This window comes from Cryptomeria japonica, chromosome 11 (assembly GCF_030272615.1).
Source record: "Cryptomeria japonica chromosome 11, Sugi_1.0, whole genome shotgun sequence".
Classification (NCBI taxonomy): domain Eukaryota; kingdom Viridiplantae; phylum Streptophyta; class Pinopsida; order Cupressales; family Cupressaceae; genus Cryptomeria; species Cryptomeria japonica.
Window position 1 is genome coordinate 580,695,627 of NC_081415.1, and position 27,196 is coordinate 580,722,822.

Genomic DNA, 27,196 nt, shown 5'->3' on the forward strand with positions numbered 1-27,196 from the left:
CACCTGCATTTTTTAGCCCAAAGGGCATGACATTCCAACAGAAAGTTCCCCACGGACTAGTGAATGATGTTTTGTGTTGATCCTCGGGTGCAATCCTGATTTGATTATAACCAGAAAACAATTGATCAAGTCATTAGGGTTTGATAATGAAGAAAGCATCTCCTTATATAGAAGACACAATATGAAATGGAGGGGTAAGATTGAGAGGTGTAAAAGGAGGTCGGCTATGATTAGAGGGTAGGTAAAAGAAATAATAAAATAATGAAAAAAATAGGTAGTGTATGAATTAAGAGATGAATGACATGTGTCATGGGTGGAAAAGGTTAATGAATTAATTAAATAAATAAAGATTTATTTAATTAATAGAAGAAGTAGGATATTTAAATAAATAAAATATTTATTTAATTTAGGAAAAGGATAATTTAAATAAATAAATGTATTTATTTATTTGAGAAATAAGGCTAGAAGAGGATAAATGAATTAATTAAATAAATAAAGATTTATTTAATTAATAGAAGAATTAGGCTTAGATAATTAAATAAATAAAATATTTATTTAATTAGACTGGACAATTTTAGGTTTCTACAGCAACAATCTTGAATCGATCTCAAGACATTCTCCATCATCCATTATCCACCGATTTCATAGCGGTTGATAACCCATCACGCATTATCACTGTTTGACAAACTTCACACATTCCCGAGGTAGATAGGAATAATCTTCTTCATGCAAGATCCTTCATGTGCACAGAGCTTACGTGGCAACATGACCTGTTCTCCATTATACAACTAACTCATCACACAAAAATCACCAATTGAGTCACACAGGCTTGAGATACTCCAACCGGAAATCCTGAAGTGGAAACTACCTACCAACCAGTAGTCACACAATGCTTCCATGTGCCGATTCCCATAACTACATGTCGGTTCATCTTGAACAAATATGCCGCTTCACTTTGGTATATATACCGGTTCATACATATGTCGGTTCTCTCTTCTCACCTATCACTCACCTATCACATGTGTCGATTCACATCATGTCACATATTGACATCAATGACAACATACAATATCATTATGTCTTCATGTCGATTCACATAATGCCAACAATCTCCCCCTTTGGCATTGATGGCAATATACAAAGATATCTCTCCGCTTCACATCTTCTCCCCCATTTGCTGCAGATATCTCTTTCGCTTCACATCTTCTCCCCCTTTGACAATAATGCCAAAGTGGAGGCACAAGCATCTCTGTTCCATTATGCTGGTCCCCCTAAGGAGTAGCATCCTTCAACACATCAATCAACAAAAATTTGACTATGCAATACCTGACTGATGTGGAACAAATACTTTTAGTTCACCTCCTGAAGGGGCAGTACCCCCAATTCACCTCTTAAATGCACAAATGTAGTCTTTGGGAGAGGCTTGGTGAATATGTCTGCTAACTGCTCCTTACTGGAAACATGTTCCAATGTAATCTCTTTATTCTGAACCTTTTCCCTCAAGAAATGATACTTAAGCTCAAAATGCTTGGTTCTAGAATATAAAACTGGATTCTTTGAGATATTGATAGCACTTGTGTTATCACAGAAGATACTTACCAGTTCAGATATAGGGATTCTAAAGCCTTCTAGTACATGCTTCATCCAAATTGTCTGAGTGCAGTTCATGAAACCTGCAACATACTCTGCTTCCACTGTAGACTGAGAGATACAACTTTGCTTTTTACTCATCCATGAGACCAGTCTACCACCGAGAAAGAATGCACCACCGGTTGTGCTTTTCTGGTCATCCACATTACCTGCCCAATCAGCATCTGTGAACACTTTCAGATTGAAATCATTGTTGTATGGGTACCACAATCCATAGTCAACTATTCCCTTCAGATACCTAAGAATCCGCTTGACAGCAATCAAGTGGGATTCTCTTGGACTTTTTTTGGAACCTTGCAGTAATGCCAACTGCATGTGCAATATTCGGTCTGCTATGCACTACATAATGCAACTTACCAATCATTGATCGGTATTCCTTCTCATCAACTAGTGTGGAATCATCTTCTTTTATCAATTTGCAACTGGTCACCATCGGTGTACCAACTGGTTTGCTATCTTCCATGCCAAAGGTCTTCAACACCTCTTTGACATATTTGGACTGAGTGATAAAGATTCCATCTTTCATCTACTGGATCTACAGTCCAATGAAGAACTTAATCTCCCCTATGAGTGACATTTCAAACTCTTTCTTTATCTCATCAGCAAACTCATGACTCATCTTGTCATCTCCTCCAAAGATAATGTCATCAACAAAAACCTCACAGATCAAGATCTGATCTCCTTTAGACTTCAAATAGATATTGCTATCTTCACTTGTTCTCTCAAATCCAATCTTCACAAGATGGGAATGTAGGCGCTCATACCATGCCCTAGGTGCTTGCTTTAGACCATATAAGGCTTTATGTAGCCTGCACACCATATCATTGTCTTCAAATAGGGAAAACCCATATGGTTGCTCTATATATACCTCCTCTTCAAGTACACCATTTAGGAATGCAGATTTTACATCCATTTGATATACTTTGAACCCTTTAAAAGATGCATATGCAAGAAGCATATGAACTCCTTCCAATCTGGCTACAGGAGCAAAGGTTTCTCCATAGTCTTCTCCTTCTTCTTGAGCATATCCTTTGCACACCAATCTAGCCTTATTCCTAATCATTGTGCCATCCTCATTCGGTTTGTTTTTGAACACCCATTTCGTGCCAATGACATTTTTATGTTCCGGTCTGGGTACCAAGGACCATGTACCATTTTTCTCTATCTGGTCAAGTTCCTCTTCCATTTCCTTGATCTAGTCTTCATCTTTATGAGCCTCTTAGAATGATTTAGGCCCAAATTCAAAGATCATACATGAGTTTTCTCTGATCTTTCTTCTTGTAAGGATTCCTGCATCCTTATCTCCTATGATCTGCTTAGGATCATGATTCAACTTGACATACCGAGGAATGGTCTTAACTGGTTCTTCTTGCTTTTCCTCTTCATCCTCATCTTCATCAATATCAGCATTCACTGGTTCAGGAACACTGTTACTGGTACTTGGTTGACTAACGACTGGTTCCCAGAAGGTTGCAACTGGTTCATTTACAGCTTGCTCACTATCGGTTTCCTCAATTTTCTCAGAGGAGTCATCAACTCTTACATTGATACTTTCCATAATTCTCTGAGTCCTATTGTTGTAACACTTGAAAGCTTTACTCTTGGTGGAATATCCTAGGAATATTCCCTCATCACATTTAGCTTCAAATTTGCCCTGATGTTCACTCCTCTTGATGTAAAATTTGCTACCAAATACCCTAAAGTAGCTAACCATAGGTGTCTTACTGGTCCAATACTCATAAGGAGTTTTGTCCTTACCTTTCTTGATGTGTACCTGGTTCATAGTGTAGACTGTAGTGCTCACCGCTTCTCTCCAAAAGGTGTGAGCTACCTTTCATTGAATCAACATGGTTCTAGCTGCTTCAACCACAGTCTGGTTATTCCTCTCTTCTAGGTCATTTTGTTGTGGAGTCCCGGGGGTAGACAGTTGCCTCTTGATGCCAAATTCTTCCCAATACTTGTTGAATTCATCGGAAGTGAATTCCCCTCCTTGATCAGTTCTGAGACACTTGATCCTTTTACCACTTTCCTTCTCCACTAATGCTCTGAAAGCTTTGAATTTCACAAAAGCTTCAGACTTGTCTTTCAATAATGTGACCCACATCATTCTTGAGCAGTCATTAGTAAGAATCATGAAGTACCTATCACCCTGCACACTTCTAGTTTTCATAGGACCACACAAATCAGTATGCACAAGATCAAGCAAGTTGTCAGCAGTGAAAGATTTACCTTTAATGGTTGAGGAAGACATTTTCCCCAATTGACACTCTCTACACAAGGTATTAGCTGGTTTGCTTAGCACCGGCAACCCTCTAACTGCCTTGATCTTACTACCCTTCACAATGTTATCAAAGTTTACATGGCAGAGTCTCCTATGCCATATCCAGCTATCATCAAGCTTAGCCATAAGACATGTACTTATATTTGCATTCAGATGAAATAGGTTACCTTTGGTCTGCATGTCGGTGGCCACCAATTTACCATCTTTTCCTTTGATTCTGCAAACTCCATTCTTGAATTCCAGAGTGAGGCCACTGTCATTTAGTTGGGCAACACTCAGAAGGTTGTGTCTAAGACCATCAACCCAGTACACATTGTCAGCACTGCTCTTTCCATTCAGAGAGATGGACCCTCTGCCTTTGACCATGCATGGTGCATCATTGCCAAAGCGAACCACACCACCATCATACTCCTCCAAGGATAGAAACTTGCTCCGGTCACCAGTCATATGGTGAGAATAGCCACTATCAATGATCCACTCATTGGAATTATCAAACCAGGAGACAAGAGCCTTCTTGTCTGCCACATCTTCCTTTACAGCAACAAACACAATGTCTTCATTCTCTTCATCTTCTGATTCCTCATCTGTGACACCTTCATCAACTGCCACAAAACAGTTTCTTCGGCTTCCTCCTTTGAATTTCCTGAACCTTTATGGTTTGTCCTTGTTATCGCCATTAGGACAGTTTATAGCAATATGTCCTATCCGGTTACAAGAAAAGCATTTCAAAGGTAGCTTACCTTTGTATTTACCGGTTCCTTTAGGAAGCTTCCTAGCAATGAGAGCTTCAAATGCCATCAGAATCTCCTCATCATTCATTTCTCTGCTCTGACTAGGTTCCCCACTAGTGCTAGCCTCTTTTCCATTTCTGGATGGTATAGCAGAGGCTTTGAATGCTGATTCGGTCTTTTGAACACTGCCATCAAAATTGTTTAGCTCATAGGTTATCAGCTTGGCTATGATGGAGTCCAAGGATACTTTAGACTTGTCTATTGATCTCAGTTGCTGAATAGCAGCAACCCTTATTGCATAGACCGACAACAGGGAACTCAGGGCTTTGCTTACCACAGTGGAATCTTCTATTTTACCACCTGTACTCTTGATTTCTCCAACAACCATTTTGATTCTTATTCCATACTGTTGAATGGTCTCACCTTCAACCATCTGCATATCTTCAAACTTCCCTCTCAGGCTTTCTTCCTTAGCCTGTTTTACATGTTCATCACCACCATAGATATTTTCAAGAGCATCCCATACCTCTTTGGGATTTGCCTTGTCCTGAACATCAATAAACTCAATGTCAGATAGACTACTAATGAGGACTTCCATGACTTGCCCATTTTCTTGTATCTCTCTCTTTTGGTCAACGGTGAGAGTACCGGTAGGGACAACATAGACATTCTCAACATAACTCTAGTGTTGAACACCCATGCTTCTGATGAATATCTTCATCTTGTCTTTCCATATACCTAAATTTTTCCTGTTAAAATTTGGACCTTCCTTCTTCATCATTTGACTGGGATCATTACCTCAAGCGGTTAAGCTTACAACACAGAGGACCTAGAGTGCTCTGATACCAATTGATAACTCAATGATGAACCACTAGTACCAAACCGGTACTGAGAGGGGGGGCATGAATCAGTACAAACACAAATACAGTCCAGAACCAGTTTGACAGCAAATACTCCAAATGATTGGCAAACAGGGATACTGGTTGAAACAGAGTGCAACCGGTACACCCAGAATAACTGAAACAATCATAAACTGGTCACTCACTAAGCTTTCCTCTTAGCTCAATACTATAGTACCATTACACTCTCATGCATGAACAGGTAAACTATCATCAGATCTTCATAACAGTTAATTCAATATGTTTTATAGACAGACATAAAACATAGAACCATCATATGCTCAACAGGTAATAGCAAAGCATCACAAGATAAAAGCATTACACATGACACACATATTTTTCACATGGAAACCCAACTGGGAAAAACCACGATGGGGATGAATACCCACAAGTTTCTTTTGAACTCTTTTGAAGTTCGCTCTATTAGGAGCCTTGTCTGGTTAAAGACATTACAATAGGTTCTGCTAGGAACCGATCTTGTTAGGGATCACCCGATTAAGGGATGGCTATAATACCCGGTTAAGGGTTAAACCCAGTTAGGGTTACCTTGTTAGAGGATTTCAAGAACCCAATAGCTAAAGGATCTCCAGAGCTCTATAGCTTCCCAGAACTCATTAACTTCGAGTTACCCTGTTAAGGGATTTGAATCAAGTCGGTTAAGACTACCCTGTTAAGGGATTTTGTATCAAGCCGGTTAAGGCTACCCTGTTAAGGGATTTCACAACTGTTGAAGTGGTTAAAGATCAACAGGAATTACAATGATCTGATAACAACACTCAATGCTAATGCAAATCCGTTTTGGGTTCTTTTCACCTTCTGCACATTCACTTTGCAAGTATCTCTTCTCTCCTTTGCTCTGGCAAGAATCACGTATCACTTCCCTTGGATACACACTCACAACTTTTGCCAACAACCTTAGAAAGAAACACAACATCGACCTTATAGGAAACAGACAGGTCGATAGCAAAAACCCTAAACCCTAAACCTGTTAGGTTAAGCAATTCAAGCGGTTCAATCCTGACCGTTGAATCATACTACACTAAATGCAACAATCTTGAATCGATCTCAAGACATTCTCCATCATCCATTATCCACTGATTTCATGGTGGCTGATAACCCATCACGCGTTATCACTGTTTGACAAACTTTGCACATTCCCGAGGTAGATAGGAATAATCTTCTTCATGCAAGATCCTTCACGCGCACAGAGCTTACGTGGCAACATGACCTATTCTCCATTATACTGCTAACTCATCACACAAAAATCACCGATTGAGTCACACAAGCTTGAGATACTCCAACCGGAAATCTTGAAGTGGAAACTACCTACCAACCGGTAGTCACACAATGCTTCCATGTGTTGGTTCCCATAACTACATGTAGGTTCATCTTGAACAAATATGCCGCTTCACTTTGGCATATATACCAGTTCATACATATGTCGGTTTTCTCTTCTCACCTATCACTCACCTATCACATGTGTCGGTTCGCATCATGTCACATATTGACATCAATGACAACATACAATATCATTATGTCTTCATGTCGGTTCACATAATGCCAACAGATTATGGAGAGACTTTTGCACCAGTTGCTAGACTGGAAGGTGTCAGAATGTTACTGGCTTTTGCAGCTCATAAGGGATTCAAATTTTATCAGATGGATGTGAAATCTGCATTTTTGAATGGTATATTGGAAGAAGTATGCATTGAGTAGCCAAATGGTTATGTTTTGACTGATAAGAAAGACATGGTATGTAAGTTGCACAAGGAATTATATGGATTAAAGCAAGCACCAAGAGCATGGTATGAAAGGCTTCATTCACACCTGATCAAGATAGGTTTTCAAAGAACCAGTGAAGATAAAAACATTTATCTCAAATCTGAAGGAGATAAGATACTAGTTAGTGAAGTGTTTGTGGATGATATCATATTTGGAGGCAATGATGACATGAGCAACGACTTTGCAAATGAAATGAAAAGTGAGTTTGAAATGTCTCTAGTGGGAGAAATAAAAAATTTCATAGTTTTGCAAATACAACAAATGAAGAGTGGTATTTTCATTACACAGTCTAAGTATGTGAAAGAGGTGTTAAAGTCATTTAGTATGAGTGACTATAAACCAGTTGGGACACAAATTGTTACAGGTTGTAAGTTGTCTAAGGAAGATGATGCCACATCTGTTGATGAAAAGGAGTACAGGTCAATGATTGAAAAATTGCACTATGTTGTTCATAGCAGATTGAATATAGCTCATGCAGTTGGTCTAGTTGCTAGATTTCAAAAGAATCCTAAGGAAATTAATTTGACAGCAACCAAGAGGATTTTCAAATATTTGAAGGGCACTGTTGACTATGGATTATGGTATCCATATGAAGGAAACTTTGACTTGAAGGTGTATACAGATGCAGACTGGGCAGGTAATGTTGATGATCATAAAAGCACAACCGGTGGAGCATTCTTTCTAGGAGGAAGACTTGCTTCATGGAGTAGCAAGAAGCAGAGTTGTATTTCACAGTCTATTGTTGAAGCTAAGTATGTTGCTACTTATATGAATTGTACCCAGGCTATCTGGATGAGGCACATTCTGGAAGGTTTCAAGATAAAGTTTTCAGAACCTGTAAAGATCTTATGTGACAATAAAAGTGCCATAAATATTTCAAAGAATCATGTTTTGCACGCACGAACCAAGCATATTGAATTGAATTATCATTTCTTAAGCGAAAAAGTGCAAAGTAAAGATGTGATCTTGGAGCATGTTTCTACCAAGGAGCATCTTGTAGATATCGTTACTAAACATCTTCCTAAGACTACTTTTGAGTATCTTAGAAGTCAACTAGGGGTTGTACCCCTTCATGAGGTCAATTGAGCATGATGTAGATTACATCAATCCTGAAGCTACTTGCAGAATTTTACTGCAGGATTGGTGTAGAAGTGGAGTTAATCCACAGGGGGGAGCATCAAGTTGCAGGTTATTGATGTTGCACAGTGAGTTTGAGATTGCATGTTGTAGTCACATAAATCTGTCCACTTAATTAAATGAATATTTAGTATTTATTTGATTATTTAACCATCAATCAATAATTAATTAAATTAATATTTAATAAATTCATCTTAACCCTCTTCTCCTATTAATTAAATAAATTATTTAATTTATTTGATTTAATTCACTTAGCCAAATTCAAACCATTAATTAAATAAATAAATCATATTTGTTTAATTAAATCTTCTCTCACATTTAAATTAATTAATATTTATTTAAATCCCCCAAAATCCCATCTCTCACATTTAAATAAATTAACATTTATTTAAATCACCTTTATCCTCCACCCACTTGCATTTTCCTACAAATGAAAGTTGCACAACTATTTTAAATAAATAAATTATTTATTTAAAATCCTATTTATCCTCACCCACTTGAAACTTTTAATGGTTTCCCTTAAAGTCTTCAAACTTAATGGCTTCCTTCTAGAGTCTTCTCAAGCCTTTAATGGTTTCCCTTAAAGTCTTCAAACTTAATGGCTTCCTTCTAGAGTCTTCTCAAGCATTTAATGGTTTCCCTCAAAGTCTTCAAGCATTTAATGCTTTATCTTCCTTTTTCTCATGTAAATAAATTAAGATTTATTTAAATAAAATCCAAAATTCACGTTCACATTTAAATAAATTAATATTTATTTAAATATATATCCAAATGCAAATTACACCATTTAATTAAAATAAATGATTTTATTTCAATTGAAAATCCCAAAATTCCTCCCACTTGCATTCTCCTACAAAATCCACTTGCATGCCTAAATCCCTTCTAGATTCTTCTAACTCCTTCTAATTAGCCTAATCCTATCCTAATCATTGTCATATTCCTAAATAAAAGGAAGTCACTTCTCAAAAACCTCCAAAGTCTTCAATAACCATTAAAGGCTTTATGTCTTCAAATGGTTAACCTCTAAAGTCTTCCAAACCATTAAAGGCTCTTACATAACCATTTATGATTAACTCACCTTCAACCTTTGGTTAGAGACTTTCCTCTAACTTAACCATCCTTTTGACTCATGGGTCTCTTCAAATCATTTATTTCTTTGACTAAGGTAACCATTTAACCCTTGCACATTCATTTATCCCTTGGATAAAAGGAATATCCATTAACCTAACCCTAACCCAACCCCCTAGGGTAACCATCATGTCCCCTCAAGCATTCAATTCTCCTTATCTCTCCTCTCAAGCCTCCTCATGGTGACACTTGTCAACATGGGATTGGGTTGAAAGTCTCACATGGATTGAATATCTTTCAATCCTAACCCTTGTTAAGATTGTTCAATCTTAACCCTTCATTTCCCCAATTCTTCTATAAATAGAACCCTTCTCCTCAAGCAAAGAAAGGAATCATTAGAGTATTGTTGTTATATTGGTATTAGCATAGAGGTTTTTCATAGCATCACTATCTACACTTGCATAGCATTTGTTTATCATTTTCAAGCATCTTGAATCTCCATATGGCATCCATGGCTAGTGCTAATTCTGAGAGCTACACTCATGTGGAACTTGGAGAGGAGAGGAACAAGGGAGGAGCAACTATGAGCATCTTGATTAGCATTTGGAGGAGTATAGTTTATCTATTCTATATTTGTATGCTTTCTATTTCATGCTTAATATCTCTCTTGATATGCTTGTTTAGGATAATCTTTTGTTGCTAACACTAACGTTGTTTCTTATGCTCTTGTGTGTGTTGCCATCAAACAGATTTTCTAATCCTTTTTGCAGAGCATCACATGTTTTACTTTCAATTTGGCATTGTTGTCAAAGAGGGAAAAGAACTATGTGATTGTTGGGAGAAGAACTCTATTGCCAGCTACCAGCTGAAGACAAGGAGAATACATGAAGAAATGTAAACCAGGATTCCTATTCACAATCACAGCAATCGATGGTATTTGATATTTGTATTGCCATCAATACCAAAGGGGGAGATTGTTTGCATTTGCATGAAGATTGCATTAATGAAATGTTATGTTGTCATTGATGTCAATAAACTGGTAATGGTAATGATATTGTTATAATGTTGTTTTGTAACCAGTAGGAAGAGCTAGTGAAGGAAACTGTAACCGGTAGGTTAATTTGTGGAGTGAACCGATATTGCTATGCATTGGAGAGTTGAACTGGTAAACCCTACCTGTTGTTTTGATAAACCCTAATCGATTAAGTTTGGTGAATTGGTATATTGGTTTATGATCTGATGATGAGCGGTAATGATTATGACGCGTATGCATACTGTATGAGGAGAGTTTCAAAGTGTTTTTGGCATGTTGAGTTAATGTTTTTTCATCTTGGGAATGAGCAAGTATATTGCATGTAATGAAAAGCGTGTGATGAGTTACTGAGTTCGATGGAGCGGTGATCAAGGAGTGGTTGAGGCTTTCTTGAATGATGTGCAGAGATTGTTATGTAATCCAACAGTCATACCTGAATCAACTTGTTTGTAATCTCTATGAGATTAGGTTTTTGTTGTGTTACCGACCTAATTGATTTGTATATAAGGTCGATGAGTTGTTTTGTTTGAAGAGTTGGCAAAGTTGTAATTGATTGTGTGGTTGCCAAACCAGATGATGTATCTGTAGTCTGTGTAAGAGAAGATAAGAGCATGAAAAGGATCTGAACAAGCAAGTGTAGTGTTGTTCTAACATATCAGCAAACTCCTATTGTTTTCTAACAATTACAGCAGTAAAATCCCCTAACCGGGTAAGCTCAAGCAAGCTTCTCTATTCAAATCCTCTAACTAGGTGATCCATTAGTTTGGATTTTCAAATCCTTTACCAAGGTTACTCCTCACAGGGTATTGCTTCTAATAGGGCATTATAGTCAAATCCCTTAACCGGGTGGTCCCTAACAGGATTTGTTCTTAACAGGACTTTTTGTAAAAGTTTTAACTGCAGACTTGGCTTCTAACAAGGCGAACTTCAGAAGAGTTCAAATAGTTATCTTGTGAGTCTCATCTCACTATGGTTTTTCACATTTGGGTTTCCACGTCAAAAATATAGTGTCAAGTGGTGAATGTTTTTGTGGTTATGTTTCTATGGTTGAATTGCTTAACTACTTAATTCACTTTGATAAGTTATGGTAACAGGCAGTAGTCAAAAATATTTTTTTAATGATGTCAGGAAATGTATTTGGATGTTTTTGAGTTACAAGTTGTTTACTGTTAATCTGTTGTAACATTCAACCGGTTTAACTTGACAGTTTATTTTGATAATGGTATTGCATTATAAGTTCAGTGGTTTAACTTGTCAGTTTGAAGATTACTTTGAGAGCTTATTTCTGAGTTAGGTGAAATTTTATCAATTTTTCTATCTACTGATTCACCACCCCCCCCCCTCTCAGTAGTTGACTGGATCCTAATTCTTTTCATCATACCATCATTTCTATCCATCCTTCTCTTTTTGTCTTTCTCCCTCTCTCTTCCTAGACCTTAATATCTATATACATATTTGTGTCTCTATCTCTTTTCTAGGTATTTATATTTCTCCTTCTATCTCTCCCTCTCTTTACCTCTCTCCCCTTAAATCTCTCCATCTCTCTTTACCCTCATATCTCTCCTCATCTTTAACTTTATATATCTTTATCTCTCCCTCTGTATATATTTATCTCTTCCTCTCCCTCTATATCTTCGTCTCATTCTCTATCTCTATTTTAATCTATATCTCTCCCTATTGGTAATGGACCTTGATTATCTTTCTAATTTAGATGTTTCTATACTACCTATTTTGGATCTTAATTTTTGATGAGGTGTATGGGGTATCTTTCACCTCTTACATTTTTTGCTTTGGAGGGAGAGAAAAATAGGGAGTGGGTATGTGTGAATGAGTAAGAGGGATATGTGAAGATAGATATTCAGAGGGTAAGAGATATATAATGAGAGGGAGAGAGAGAGGGAGAGAAATTAAGGAGGAAGAAATAGGGACTTTGTGTGTATGAGTGAGAGAAATATGGAGATATAGATATAGAGGGATAAAGATATAGATTAAAAAAGGGAGGGGGAGGGAGATAACTAGAGATATAAGTGGAGAGATATAGAAAGAAGAGTAATATGGGGGGAGAGAGAGAGAGAGAGGGAGAGAGATATAGAGATAGATATGAAGTCAAAAATATAGAGGGGGAAGAGAAAGGAAGAGAGATAGGTAGATAGAGAGAGGGAGAGGGAGAGATAGAGCGAGAGAGAGGAAAACTAAATAAAAAAATATGTGTGCTTTCATATTGAAAAAGTAGAATTATCAACGATATATCAATTAAAATAAAACCCCAATGTGTTTTCCAAGGATCGGTAGGGAAAGTTAAATGCATTTCACAATTAAGATAATAGAAAAATATGTAACAATATAAAATCAATGAATATTTTGTCATGTAAAGATATTCAAATATAAAATTGAGATGCAAATATAATGAAAGTATAGCTCTAAGAAACCCTAGAAGAAGGCTAGGTTGTATAGGCTTTAGTTGGTTCACTAAAATATAAAGAGCTCTAAATATCTAGACAAATAGATAGGAAAGGAGGGTGGGAGGGAGAGATACAAAGCTAGAGAGGGAGGGATTGGTAGGTAGAGAGAGTTTGAGAGGATATAAGGAGATATAAAGAGAGATATGTAGAGGGATTGGGAAGAGAGAGAAGTGAGAATGAGAGCAGGGAGGAAATGAGGGACAAAGGAAGAGTTAGTGAGTGACAATTACAATTAAGGACAAAGAGAAAAGGAATGAGGGAGGGAGGGAGAGGTAGAGAGACTAGTCTAGATCTTAGGGGGCAGAGAGTGAGATAGAGGAGGGAATGATGAAGAGGTAGAAATATAACTGTAGATCTTGAGAGAGAAAGAGAGAAGGATGGATTGAGGGAGACGTAAAGAGATATGAATAGAGAGAGATGTATAAAGAGGGGAAGGGAGAAAGGGAGAGGTTGAACAATAGGTTTAGATCTTAGGAGAGAGAGAGAGAGAGAGAGAGAGAGAGAGAGAGAGAGAGAGAGAGAGAGAGAGAGAGAGAGAGAGAGAGAGGAATAGAGAGATATGATGGTTTATCAAAATTTATTACTCTCCTTAGTAAAATTCATGTTTTTTTATTATTAATTAATCATTTAATTTTTCAAGTATTTTGAGATGATTGTTACAAAAAAAATCATGAAAATGGGACTTCATATGTAAAAGTTGTGAGCATTTGATGTTTCAAAAATGAATGATGAATTTAAATTAATTATAATTTATTTTTTATTCATAATATATAAATACTACCTGTAGTCACATAAATTTGTCCACTTAATTAAATGAATACTTAGTACTTATTTGATTATTTAACCATCAATTAAGGAATTAATTAAATTAATATTTAATTAATTCATCTTAACCCTCTTCTCCTATTAATTAAATAAATTATTCAATTTATTTGATTTAATTCACTTAACCAAATTCAGACCATTAATTAAATAAATAAATCATATTTATTTAATTAAATCTTCTCTCACATTTAAATAAATTAATATTTATTTAAATTCCCCCAAAATCCCACCTCTCACATTTAAATAGATTAACATTTATTTAAATCACCTTTATCCTCTACCCACTTGTATTTTCCTACAAATGCAAGTTGCACAATTATTTTAAATAAATAATTTATTTAAAATCACCTTTATCCTCCACCCACTTGCATTTTCCTACAAATGCAAGTTGCACAACTATTTTAAATAAATTATTTATTTAAAATCCTATTTATCTATTTAAAATCCTATTTATCCTCACCCACTTGAAACCTTTAATGGTTTCCCTTAAAGTCTTCAAAACTTGATGGCTTTAAAGTTTTCAAACTTGATGGCTTCCTTCTATAGTCTTCTTAAGCCTTTAATGGCTTCCCTTAAAGTCTTCTTAAGACTTTAATTGCTTCCCTTAAAGTCTTCAAGCCTTTAATGGTTTCCCTCAAAGTCTTCAAGCATTTTAATGCTTTATCTTCCTTTTTCTCATTTAAATAAATTAATATTTATTTGAATATTTACCCAAATGCAAATTACACCATTTAATTGAAATAAATGATTTTATTTTAATTGAAAATACCAAAATTCCTCCCACTTGCATTTTCCTACAAAATCCACTTGCATGCCTAAACCCCTTCTAGAATTTTCTAATCACTTCTAAATAACCTAACCCCTTCTCTAAACTTTGTCACATTCCTAAGCAAAAGGGAAGTCACTTCTCAAAACCTCAAAGTCTTTGATAACCATTAAAGGCTTCAAGTCTTCAACCACTAAATGGCTCAAAGTCTTTGATAACCATTGAAGGCTTTCAACCTTCAACCACTTAATCCCCAAAGTCTCCAGTAACCATTAATGGTTACCTCAAACCCTCCCACATGGTTAAAACATTTGTTTTGACTCAACCTCTACCCAACCCAAAGGTCTCATCAGGCCATTAATGCTTTGACCATGATTATCTCTTAAACATTTGCACAAAGGTTTATCCTTGGATTAACTCTTAATCCAGTGGGTAATCTTAATTTGGACTTGACCCTTAGCCTCTAGATAACCATGAGGTCTTCTCAGGCCTTTAATGCCTCCAACCTCTTCTCTCAACCCAATCCTATGTTGACACTTGTCACCATTTTATTGGTGCCAATTGTGCACATGGATCCCCAACTTTCAAACTTGGCCCTTGATTAAACCATTCAATCTTAACCCTTCATTTCCCCATTTCTTCTATAAATAGAACCCTTCTCCTCAAGCAAAAAAGAGAAGCATTAGAGTATTGTTGTTATACTGGCATTAGCATAGAGCTTTTTCATAGCATCACTATCTACACTTGCATAGCATTTGCTTATCATATTCAACTATCTTGAATCTCCATATGGCATCCATGGCTAGTGCTAAAAGCTGAGAGCTACACTCATTTGGGACTTGGAGAGGAGAGGAACAAGGGAGAAGCAACTATGAGCATCTTGATTAGCATTTGGAGGAGTATAGTTTATCTATTCTGTGTTTGTATGCTTTCTATTTCATGCTTAATATCTCTCTTGATATGCCTGTTTAGGATAATCTTTTGTTGCTAACACTAATATTTGTTTTTTGTGATCTTGTGTGTGTTGCCATCAAACAGATTTTCTAATCCTTTTTGCAGAGCATCACTACCTATTTCATTGTGTAGAGCTTCCAATCACTTTTTCAACACTTGTAAAAAATAAAAATTTCAATAAGATATAAATGTTATGCTCATTTTACTAAAACGTGTTATTAGGATTTTCAAAATAGATATTCATTCTAAAAACATAAAATTAAGAAAAATTAAAAAGAAACTTGAGGAAACATATATCTGTTTTTGACATTTTAGAAATAGATATTCGTTTCTAACAAATATCTATTACAAACAAATATCCTTTTTTCTGACATAATTTTTTTCCCTCCATTTTTGCCTTGTTATTGCTTTGGGATTTGGCGTGGGGATGACAAACTTGGAAAGTTAAAGACAAAATTGTGTTTATAATTTTTTCTTGGTTTTCTAGAATTCGCGCTTATGGCTAACAACTCTTTTTTATCCGAATTTGATGAAACAAAAAGAGTTTATTGGGAAAATTGTCAGCTTTCAACCAATATAATATATACCTTATTTTGAATTTAATGTGTATATATTACATGTGTGTGTGTGTGTGTGTGTGTGTGTGTGTGTGCATGTATGTATATGTATATGTATATGTATATGTATATGTACATGTATATGTATATGTATATGTATATGTATATGTATATGTATGTGTATATGTATATGTATATATATATGTATATGTGTGTGTACATATATATAGTATACATATGTGTGTGTATGAATATCAATATGTATATGTATACACACACACACAAACATACATATAATATATTTTTAGTTTGTAACTTGCTTGGAGTTTTACAATACCTATATTCTTGGCAATTATTTTTTATAAGAGAAGGTGATACCAAATTTTTATGTATCATTTATTTTCACATAAAATTCATTTAAATTATTTACCTATGCTTAAAGGGGTGACTAAATTTGGTTCCATCTACTCCATGAACTTCTTTCAAATGTTTACAAGTGTATGACAATGACTGCATGCATTTAAAAAAAATTATTAACATGTACAAGTGACAGTGTAAATTTTTGGAATACTAAAATCTAAATTTATAAATCTCAAATCTCCTCCTAAATAGTATGATATAACTCAATTTTCACCATTTTTATTTGCAAAATTCTTTAGATGTGGAATATTTTTTTTATATTTTCCCATAACATATATAGTGAATAGATGCTCAAGAGAGAGATAAAGGTTTGCATTTATATTATGTGTCATTAAAATTTGTGAATGTACAACCAATGTGGGATACAAGAGATAGTATACATGTGTAGTATAAGTACATGTGTAGTATAAGTATCCACCAAAATAGAAAAGTAAAACCTCCTTTATTAAATATGTATTACTTCCCTTGGTGGATGTATGCTTGTGTGTAAAAGATATAACATCTACCCAAGTAGTACTTGCCTAAGTTATCCTAGGTGCACACTAACACAATAAAATAATTAACTAATTACAATAACATAAATTTGCATTGCATCACCATGACCATATCTTAGGTGTAGGATAGATGGCTCCTGAAACATGTGCATCAATGTTAAGTAGTCATATACAAAATAACCTCTCTCAAAATAATATGGGATATAAAACTCTCTACAAGGAAAAACTCCTCCAAAAGAGAGATTATGTAGCCTTCAATGTGTAGTCTCCTACATTCATAGTAGATGTTTGACAATAAACATTTGAACTTCATCCATGATCACTAAGTAATATTTCTCCCTTGGAAAGAAACAAACCTAGTGTTGAATACAAAATAGATTCTCATTCTTGAAAGGAATATAATAGAAGGAAACACAATATGTGTGATAAAGGAAATAGTACACATGCGTAGTATAAATCTCCACCAAACTAGGAATATTAACCATCTTTATTAAATGTGTATTACCTTCATAAGTAAATACCTACTTATGCTCAAGGGAGATACACATACCCAAGTAGATTCCTACTTATCCTATCACACTAATACATTAAACTAATTAATAAAATTAAAGAATATAAATATGCACCAACAATTATGAATCTAAAGGAAATATTGAAATTTATGGACCCAAGGAAACAAGTTGGACTAAATAATCAAGTTACCATCATAATCAAATCATCAACAATTTAGGCTAACTAGAGTGGGTGGCACTTTTACACTTGTAAATCTACTAGGCTAAGGAGGGTATCCCTAGATACCTTATAATATAATTAAAAATAAATAAAAAGTTACATTCACATAACTTGGCTATACCTTGTGCATAAAAATATCCCAAATGTTGTCATTAAATACCCTTATACTACCTTACGGGTCTTTTAGACTATAGATCTCTAAGCTTATTACTAAGAAGTTACAATGTAACTAAAGATGATAAATCAGATGACTACAATGTTAAAGATGGTTATAATTCCTTGATTGGCCCGCCCTTAGTTGCAAATTGGCATGTGATCTACTTGCCTTCCTAAGGCAGGCTCCTTCTCTTGGTTACTTATTCAAGATCACATTCTATCATGTATGAGATTAGATAGGATGGGCATCACTGTAGTTTTTCGTTGTGTATTTTGTGGTTATTTCATGGAAATTAAGCACATACCGCCATATATAGTGTGAATTGGCTTAGAAGTGTTGGAAATGGTTTCAATTTCAATTGGATTGGTATCCCTCATTAAGAAATAACTTATTATCTCAATTTCAAAGTTGGCCCAAGATCCACTATAATGCCATGTTTTCTTATATATGGGAAGCCAATCCCTCTATTTTGATCCAGAATCTTTGGCCATAACGAAATAATAGAATCTTTAGTGTTAGAATATTTAATCTTTACTTGGCTTAGGTTTATTTGTATTTAGTTTAGGATATTCCTTTGGAATCCCTACATCAATTTTGTCCTTTAGTACATGTGTGAGGACAAGTCATTTTTTTTAGTTTCCTTTATTAAGGAATTTTATATTTCCTCCATAAGAGGATGTGGACACATGGCACACACATTTTATGAATAGTGGCATTCACAGATTTTTTGTAACTCCCCTCTTCATCTCTATTAAAGACATGTCTCCTCTCTCATTTCTTCTTAATGACAATATTGTAAAGAGCTTCTTGCTCTCTCTCTCTCTCTCTCTCTCTCTCTCTCTCTCTCTCTCTCTCTCTCTCTCACACACACACACACATTTTAGGCATTGCCTCATTCATAATAACACAAGGGGTTTTTCTCTGCTTTTCCCCTTTCAAAAGTTCTTGTGCCTCTTTCTTCACATTTGGGTGACTGCTCTGAGGTTTTTGCATTTCTCTTGGTAACATTTATTTCATCAATAAACTTACTTGGATTTTGTTTTTATTTCCATGCTCTTGTATTTTCTTTCATGGTATCAGAGCAGGTTCTAATCCTTGTTTCAAGTTGAGATTGATGAAAGTTACCATTTTGTGGAGTTCACCTTCTTGGAGGCATTCTTGAGAGGAGAAGAAGTTATCTTATCTAATATTTTTTACTGTGCAAGTTTTTTGCTTTAAATCTGTATTTATTTATTTTTTGCTAACATGTTTTGGAAGGCATGCCGCCAAAGTTATTTCTTTGGTTTATGTTTTTTTTTGTGACTAGTTTGGAAGGTTTACCACCAAACTTGGCCTCCTTAATCTGTTTGGTCGGCTTGTCGCCAAACCCATATTATCTAACTTGTTTTTGGAAAGCTTGCCACTAAAATTGGTTTATCATTGAGTTGCATCTGTAATTTCCTTACAGGTTCTAACATTTTATTTCACTTGCAGGTTATTTTGATTTTTTTTTTTTAAATTCCTAATTATTTATGTTTGCAGATTCAAAGATCTATTTTATTTTCTCTCTACTCTAATCTTTTTTTTTTTTTAATTGTTTTATCTTTCTAATTAAATCTAAATAAAACTTAATTCTGTTTAAAATAATTAATGTTTTTATAGAAAGTTTAGTCATTTTGCATCTCTACTCTAGTTTGTTCTTGTCTCAAATCTCACCAAGCTAGGCATCTGCTACTTTTTTGTTTTCTTCATTTCGCAATGCCTTATTTTACTCATTCTTTCTACATTTCTTCAAGTCTTTTATCAGTCAAGGTTTATTCTTTACACATTCATGTTGTAGGACTAACACACCTACCTCGTTGTTCTTTGTGTTTGCTTTGTGTCCTGTTAACTACATAATAACACCCCAATTATCCTTGTCCTGTCGTAACGTCTCTTTGTATTTTATCCTTGCATGTGGCTCTCTGCTCTTTTCTTTTCACTCTGTACACTTGACTTAAACGCTTTTCTCTTTTATACGATTCTTTAAAATCTTTCCTTTAAAAAGTTCTTAATTTCTATATATTTGTTTAGTTCAAAGTTTTTAATATATAAAAAGGTTGAAAGTTTATATTGAAAGTTTAAAAAAAAGTTTGTTTTGAAAAGTTCCCTTAAAAAGTCAATAAAGTTTTAATATATAAAAAGCTTAAAAAGTTTATGAATTTTTTTAAAAGTTTATTATTAACTGGAGGGATTTTCCTAATTTTGTCTGGACAGAGTTCAGTACTATCATTTTACTTGTTCTTCTGTGACAATAAAAAATGGTCTCTATTCGGAAGGCATAATCTTATAGTCATGGGTTCGAGCCCCACGGTGGACACCAAAAATGTGTTTGTAAAATTTGGGGAACCTGCAAGGGCACAAATACTTCAATAAACCATTATTTGCATGGGTTAGTTAATAAAAAACAACAAACTAAAATCCATTGCAAGTTGTCTTATTGCCTCCTAGAAAGTGTGTGTGGATTTCTCTCAAATTGCTAAGATATCCAGTGACTACACTACACTCAAACGGAGGATTTTTAAATGCATGCAACTAGGCGAATGCAAGATTAATGATTAAATGTAAGATTAATTGATTAAGCGAAATGAGATTATCAACATAAATGATCAAAGCTCTAAATGAAGCTAAGATAGATTATATGCAAGAAATTGAATCTAGATAAGAGAGATGAATATAAGCTAACGAACTAGAAGTCTAAATTATTCTAAGATTAAATGAAAGCTAAATGAAAACTAAGTTGATTGATGAATTAAATATGCAAAGCTTCTTCAAAATTTTCTCGATAAACTGCAACACAATATTAGCATAATAACGATGTAAAATTCTTGGATGTTGATTGAAGAATGAAAGCCTAAATTTATAGGAAAATCAAGAGGAAGACCAAACATCAGGATTGATCTTTAATGAACGATCAAGATTGATTCGAAGGAAGCACAATCTAGGTGAAATGATTTGATTGGACAATTTAATTCCATTTTGGAGAGATAAGATTGAGTTCAAATTAGCAACTTAGATTCTTTCCATTTTTCTTGAGTTCAGTCGATTTGTTTTCTTTTTTGAATTTTTGTGCTCATAATTTCCAATCTATTTTTCAAATTAATTCGTCTTTCTTGATTTGTTTCCTTTTTTTGAAGATTTATGACAATTTTTATTTATTTATTATGCATGCAAAAGATATTTAATTAAATAAATGAGATATTTGATTTTAAAAAGTTTCTATTTTGAATTTTGAATTTGATCAATTAATTAAATGAGAATTTAATTAATTGTAATTGTCATGTTACATTTTTATACCTTAGGAATTAATTAATCAAGCTCTCATGATTGAGTTAAATTGATTATTTGATTCAGAACTTTGATGAATTTTATTGAATTTAAGCACATTAGTCGAGATTAGCGGCCCATGGTTTTGGATGACCATTTTTAGAGTATTACACTTACCGGTTTAGTATCTCCATTTCTTCTTCTCTGGGGATAGATCATAGGTTGTCCATGCTTTGCAACTCTTCCATATGTTCTCTTATTTTACCACGCTTTGTCTCGTGGGCGATAGAATTTCCTTGTCCTCTACCGATAGGAGGTCTTCTTTGTTGTCTTCTCATGTTCCTGCTTCTGGTGAAGCTGTCTTCTCCCATTTCCCTTTTCCTTTCGGATCTACATTGTTCCTCCTTCTTGCAACACTGGTCTTCACTCTTGTCTACAAGTCTTCATCAGTTGTGGTTAGATCAACCTTCTTCCGGGGAGCATTTCTAATTGTGAAGGTTTGTCCCTTGTTCTCTCCATTTGAGGAGACAAAAAAAATGTCGTTGTGGGAGACATTCTTGCTAGTGGAGCATTCACAGGCACCACTTCCTAAACCTATAGTGTCCTTGGCATGCTTTTGCTTCTTCAACATCTTGTCCAAGGCATCACTACTGCCATCAAACCAGATTTTTACCTTGAGCTCATCTTGACATTTTTCAAGGTCATTTCAGAGAATCTCCATTTCTCCAACCCGCTGCTGATATTCTTTATCTTTTAATTCTAGTTTAGATGCTAGATCATTACACCAACACTCCTTAGTGCTTTCTTGTTGAGTCTTCAACTCTGAGACACACTTCTCAGATTCTTCAAGGCATTTGATCAACCGGTTCTGCTCCACAATAGTAGCATTCTTGAATAGCTTGTATTCATTTCTTACTCTACTAAGTTCTTCAAGTGTATTTACAAGCTCACCTTCAAGATCAACTTCTACTTCCTCCTCTTCTTCACCTTCACTATCACTACAAACACATCTTACCGGTAGAAGTGATCTGCATGATCATTCTCAGATGTGTGCCTCTCGTCTTCTGATTCTTGAGCCATGAAGATGTGGGTTCCTTCATCATCATTATTGTAGTTGCTTCATCATCATTAACTCCAACAAAACATTATCTAACGCCACCTCTAGGCTCTAGGAGGCATTCCTGTATCAGTTTATCTTAGCTCTTCAAAATAATTTTCTGTTTCATTCATTTTGGAGGGAGCTTGCTAGGATAAAGTTAAAAAAGGAAGCTTGACAGAGTATTTATCGTTAACTAAAATTAATCCTTTGACAACAACCAAATAAATCGCAACACGAGTTCTAGGTAAAATATTCTGACATGATTCCTGCGGCTTAGAAACGCCACTGCAAGAAAGTCAAACATATGCCTTCAAAATGTGACTGCAAACCCTTTTATAAAATGTTTTAAGTACACCGATTTATATTATTGACAATCGTGCAGGGAACTCGAGTGAGAAATATTTATTATATTCAATTTTTCTTTTCTTTTTTCTGTGGTTCACTGACCATACCCAATGGATAGTTCACTTCAGCAGCATATTAACAGGTGACTTTGATTTGTGCCTTCAAAAGCAGCCCAAGGTTGCAACCATAGAGAATAGTAATTTCGATTCAGATTTAAGTTGACCTGCCCAGAAGCTAAGCCACCATCATCGTACGTAAATCTAATGCAATCGTATTAAAAGCTTATGTCAGGGTTATACTAGGATGCCTTCACGTATAATAAAGAGCCTCACAAAATCACAAATTGAAAGCAGGGCAAACGGTTATCTTATTGTTTCAAAAACAGAACCACCCTTTCATTCCCTATCGTGGAGGCAACATTGGCATCGCTGCTTAGGAGAAATGCAGTCAACATTGACGTAGATGAAGAATTGGCCCATTTCTTGTACCAAATTAAAGCAAAACTCTGTCAACTTTATTTCTTTCAAGCTGCAGTTCCCTTGGCCTTGGCTATCAGCACCTTCAGATAACTGGCTTTATTTTCTTGAGAACACATTTAAACTTAGTTTTGCTTAGTCAGTTTTATCACTTACAGCCGTTTTGATTAGTAAGTTTTGGCTGTAATTTGTTAATGTATCAATACTTCTTTCCAACAATGCTTAAAAATAAACAACTCTAATGTGAAATCATTAAAGATACCTTGGTCTTTTGGCACTTAACAGTCATGTTTTATGGGTCGAGACAAAAATCGTTGCACTTTATGATTCTCAAATGCTTTCACGATATATTTTGACATCGTTGAAGTTTTCCTCTAGAATTGCCTACTTTTTATATATATATATATTACAATGTCATGATTTCTTTCATACAAAGTTAAAATTACTCTGAAACAGAGAATGAGGTCCCAAAGATTCTGAAGGTTCTAAAACAATAAGGTGTTCAATGTCACAGGAAAACTTTCAGTTTCTTTCATATAAAGTTAGTATTACTCTTAACAGAGAAGAATAAGGTAATAAAGATTCTGTAAACTTCTGAAAAATTAGGTGTTCCATGCCATGAGAAACCTTACAGTTTCCTTCATATAAAGCTAGTATTACTCTGAAACAGACAATAAGGTATTAAAGATTTTGTAAAGCTTTAAAAAATAAGGTGTTCAATATCATGAGAAACCTTTCAGTTTCCTTCCTATAAAGTTAATAATACTCTGGAACAGAGAATAAGGACTACATATTCTGTACAATTTTGACTAATGCTACTTGCTCCATCTGACCTGTCATATCTGCCAACAAAATGACATATATGATCCATGTTTGAAAGATTATCAACTTGCATGCATAAAATTTAGTTAAAAAAAAAAAAGAGAAATAGAAATAGTTCCCTAGAAAGTTACATATAAAGAAATATATATCTATAGGATTCATTAAGCATGCATGTGAAACATCTAAGAAAACATCTCTTAGTTGTTAACGTGGTCAGAATACATCTCCATGAGAGCAATAACAATAAACGAAGAATTAAAACAATGTAAATGCAATCTATTTTTCTGTCCTTGATCCCTTTAATTTCCATCGAGAATACGAGGAACTTCTAAATGTATACTCATTGTGAGACGAGGCACCAGAATTGACTTGGTTTTCCTGTGATTTGCTCTCTTCAGGTTTGGGTTCCCAAGATGATGGTCCACCTGTTCCAATTTCTACTTCTCTCAAGTTGCGAAGGAACATGGGACCAAGTTTACCAACTCTCCCTTTAGGTTGGATGCCTTTTGTGTTCCCTTCCAGAATAGACACCACGCCACTATCCACTTTTTCTTTTAAGATAGGTAAATCACCAGAACCATCAGATTTCCTCTTTTTTATATTAGCAACTGCATTGATCTTTAATTCTGTAGCCTTTTCCAAAGGGGCAATTAGATCAATGAAAGGCCTGTCGTCATCACTTTCATTTTTGTCTAATTTTCTTTCCTTTTTATCTTCACCCTTACTTTCTTTAGAATGTCTTTTGCGAGTGGTCTCATGTCCCTTATTCTTGTGAGTTGCTAGATTTGCAATTATAGCATTGGCATCCTCACTGAGATCCTCATGATCATGACCCTTCGATGATCTATTCCTTTTCTTCTGGTGATTTGGAATGCTCGCAATAGGATGTCCATCAAGGATCTGCAAGTTTGGAAGCAATTCTTTGACCTGTGCACACAATATTAACATATTGTCACTCTTAGTCTCCTATAGATAAGAGCACTAAGAAAACAATTTAAATTGTATAGTGTATACTCATAACTGGGAAAGACCAAAGCATTAATTCAATACCTTGCTCTGATATTGTTCGTCTTCGCATACACCATTTCCATGTAAATTGAGGTTTTTCAATTCATGTAGAACACCAATAACCTACACTTTATTGTAAGTGAAATTTACATATAAATTTATATTTCTCAACATATTATTATATATCAAGCTATAGACAAAGATATATTACCTACATTTTATCCTCCATGATGAAATAGGACAAAGAAAGGATAGAATTGCTTTTATCATTATACCTGTATTTCTGACCAGAGACGAAGATGATTATGTCCCAAGTCTAGGATTTGAAGCTTGCCATTCTGCTCCAATTCTTTCGGGAGATTCTGTAAAGCAAAAACAATTTTCTTATAACATATATATTGATTATTAGAATTAACTTTTATCACATATACTGAATTTTGCATTGAGGAACTGATAGTTCCCACACAATGCTCTGCTTAATCCCATAAGAACTGCAAACAAGACACTGTACTAGATTGGGAGCATTAGCAAATAAAAAAGTAAATTTCGTTACGAAGTACTAGAATCCCCTCCCAGTATCTAATCCTAAGCAATACTCATTTACAATCAGAATGTTAAAGATGTAATAACCTGTATTATTTGGGCTCGTGCTTAATAAGGGATTAATTGTTGTAGCCTGATAATCAGCATTCTTTAGCAATTGTAACAAACATATAGAGCATGTTTTTGGACAACAGAGGGCAAATGTATAGAATGATTGTAGTACCAATTTAAAATGAACAATATCATTACAATTGTCCCATATAAATACTGGACTATCAGGTTCAGATCCCTTTGCTGCTTTGCTGAAGAACCAGCAATGGTATTAATAAACAGATCACTTTCGGGAATGACAAGAACTGTGATTGACGGCATGTGTGTGCATGTGTACCAATTTGCCATTGTATTATTCAGCTCAAATGTAACACCGAGGAATATTACCAAGTGTTATGGCATGTTTTAAAAAACCAGGGAGATAGTCATGTCTGCAGAAGCTGCTTCCACTTTGTAAAACAATCAAAACCATTCTGCCCTGCCACTGCCTCAGCCTCCTACAAACTTTTGTTTCTAAAGAATTATTGTATTGAGGTGTCACAACCCTATTTTCGAATGCTTATTTATTTATTTAACATTTACACAATCGAAAAAGCATAATGATAATAAAAATAATAAATTTGATATTTTAATATTTATAATAATGTATACATATATTTTATATTATTATCATTAAAAATATTTTATTAAACCATATAAAAATAAAACTCAAAATCTATATAAATTTCATGTAACTTGAAATTATCTATCTATTTTCATAAAGAAAAAGTAAAATTTTTTTTGTTTATTAAATTAAAAAAACTCCTATTAAATGTGAAAGTTTTAAAGCCTTGTAAATTTAGCATTTAGAAAAATGAAGGAAAGAAGGAGATTTTCTAGCTTTCCACGTAGGAAGAGAAAAAAGATAAATAAAGAATTTAATTAAGGAAAGCTTAGTTTATGAAAAAGTTACTTTTAGTAGCTTCTACGAAAAAATAAAGGGAAAATCCTTATTTAACATAAGGAGTAGTTTCTTAGAGATTAAGGAGGAGATAAAAAGCCAAATCAAACCGTGCTAAGAGAGTCATTGTTCGGGACGGTTCTGGAGAATTAAACTTAATAGATAAACCTGTACAATGAAATGAAATATATAATGGTTGCGAAAAAATTAAAGAAAAGTAGAAGAGGCTAATTTTAAGTGGGGGAGTATGATAGGCATCTCAGGATGATTAGAAAGGATGAAGGCATTCAATGCACTGGCAGAGGGCAGACTGCATCAGTCAATGTCTGGAGTTATTTTTTTATTAACCTTATCTTATCCTACTGCAGACTGGAGTAATGTCGATTAAATTGATGCTGACAGAAACCCATACGTAGCCCATGCCTAATAGTTCTTACCTTACCTTGTCATTAATATGTTACGGTCACCCATGCTCTACAGACCAGCCATCCATAGCTGTTGAATTTTTTTCTAGATATGGCAGTGAGTTAGTAAAATTGTTGAACACCCGGAGAGGAGATTAACTTATGGTACTTTTCGAGTAGGAGAAGAAATTCATGCTAGAGGTTTGGATGAGGAGCAAAATGTGAGATGTTCCAGAGCAGAATATGAGATGGAATGCCTTAAGGATTACACTCTG

General features: G+C 34.8%; 1 protein-coding gene across 2 annotated transcripts in view; it reads right to left on the reverse strand.

Moving 5' to 3' along the window:
• Positions 1 to 23,866: 23,866 nt before the first annotated feature.
• The window catches only part of LOC131072918 (uncharacterized), a 71,273-nt gene continuing 67,943 nt past the window's right edge, over positions 23,867 to 27,196 (reverse strand). For both annotated transcript variants that reach the window (XM_058009216.2, XM_058009215.2), the window contains 3 exons: positions 25,259 to 25,345; positions 25,026 to 25,106; positions 23,867 to 24,902 (listed from right to left, as the gene is read on the reverse strand). In XM_058009216.2, coding sequence (XP_057865199.2) covers positions 24,252 to 24,902; positions 25,026 to 25,106; positions 25,259 to 25,345 — 819 coding nt within the window. In that variant the 3' untranslated portion in view covers positions 23,867 to 24,251. The remainder of the gene's footprint in view (positions 24,903 to 25,025; positions 25,107 to 25,258; positions 25,346 to 27,196) is intronic.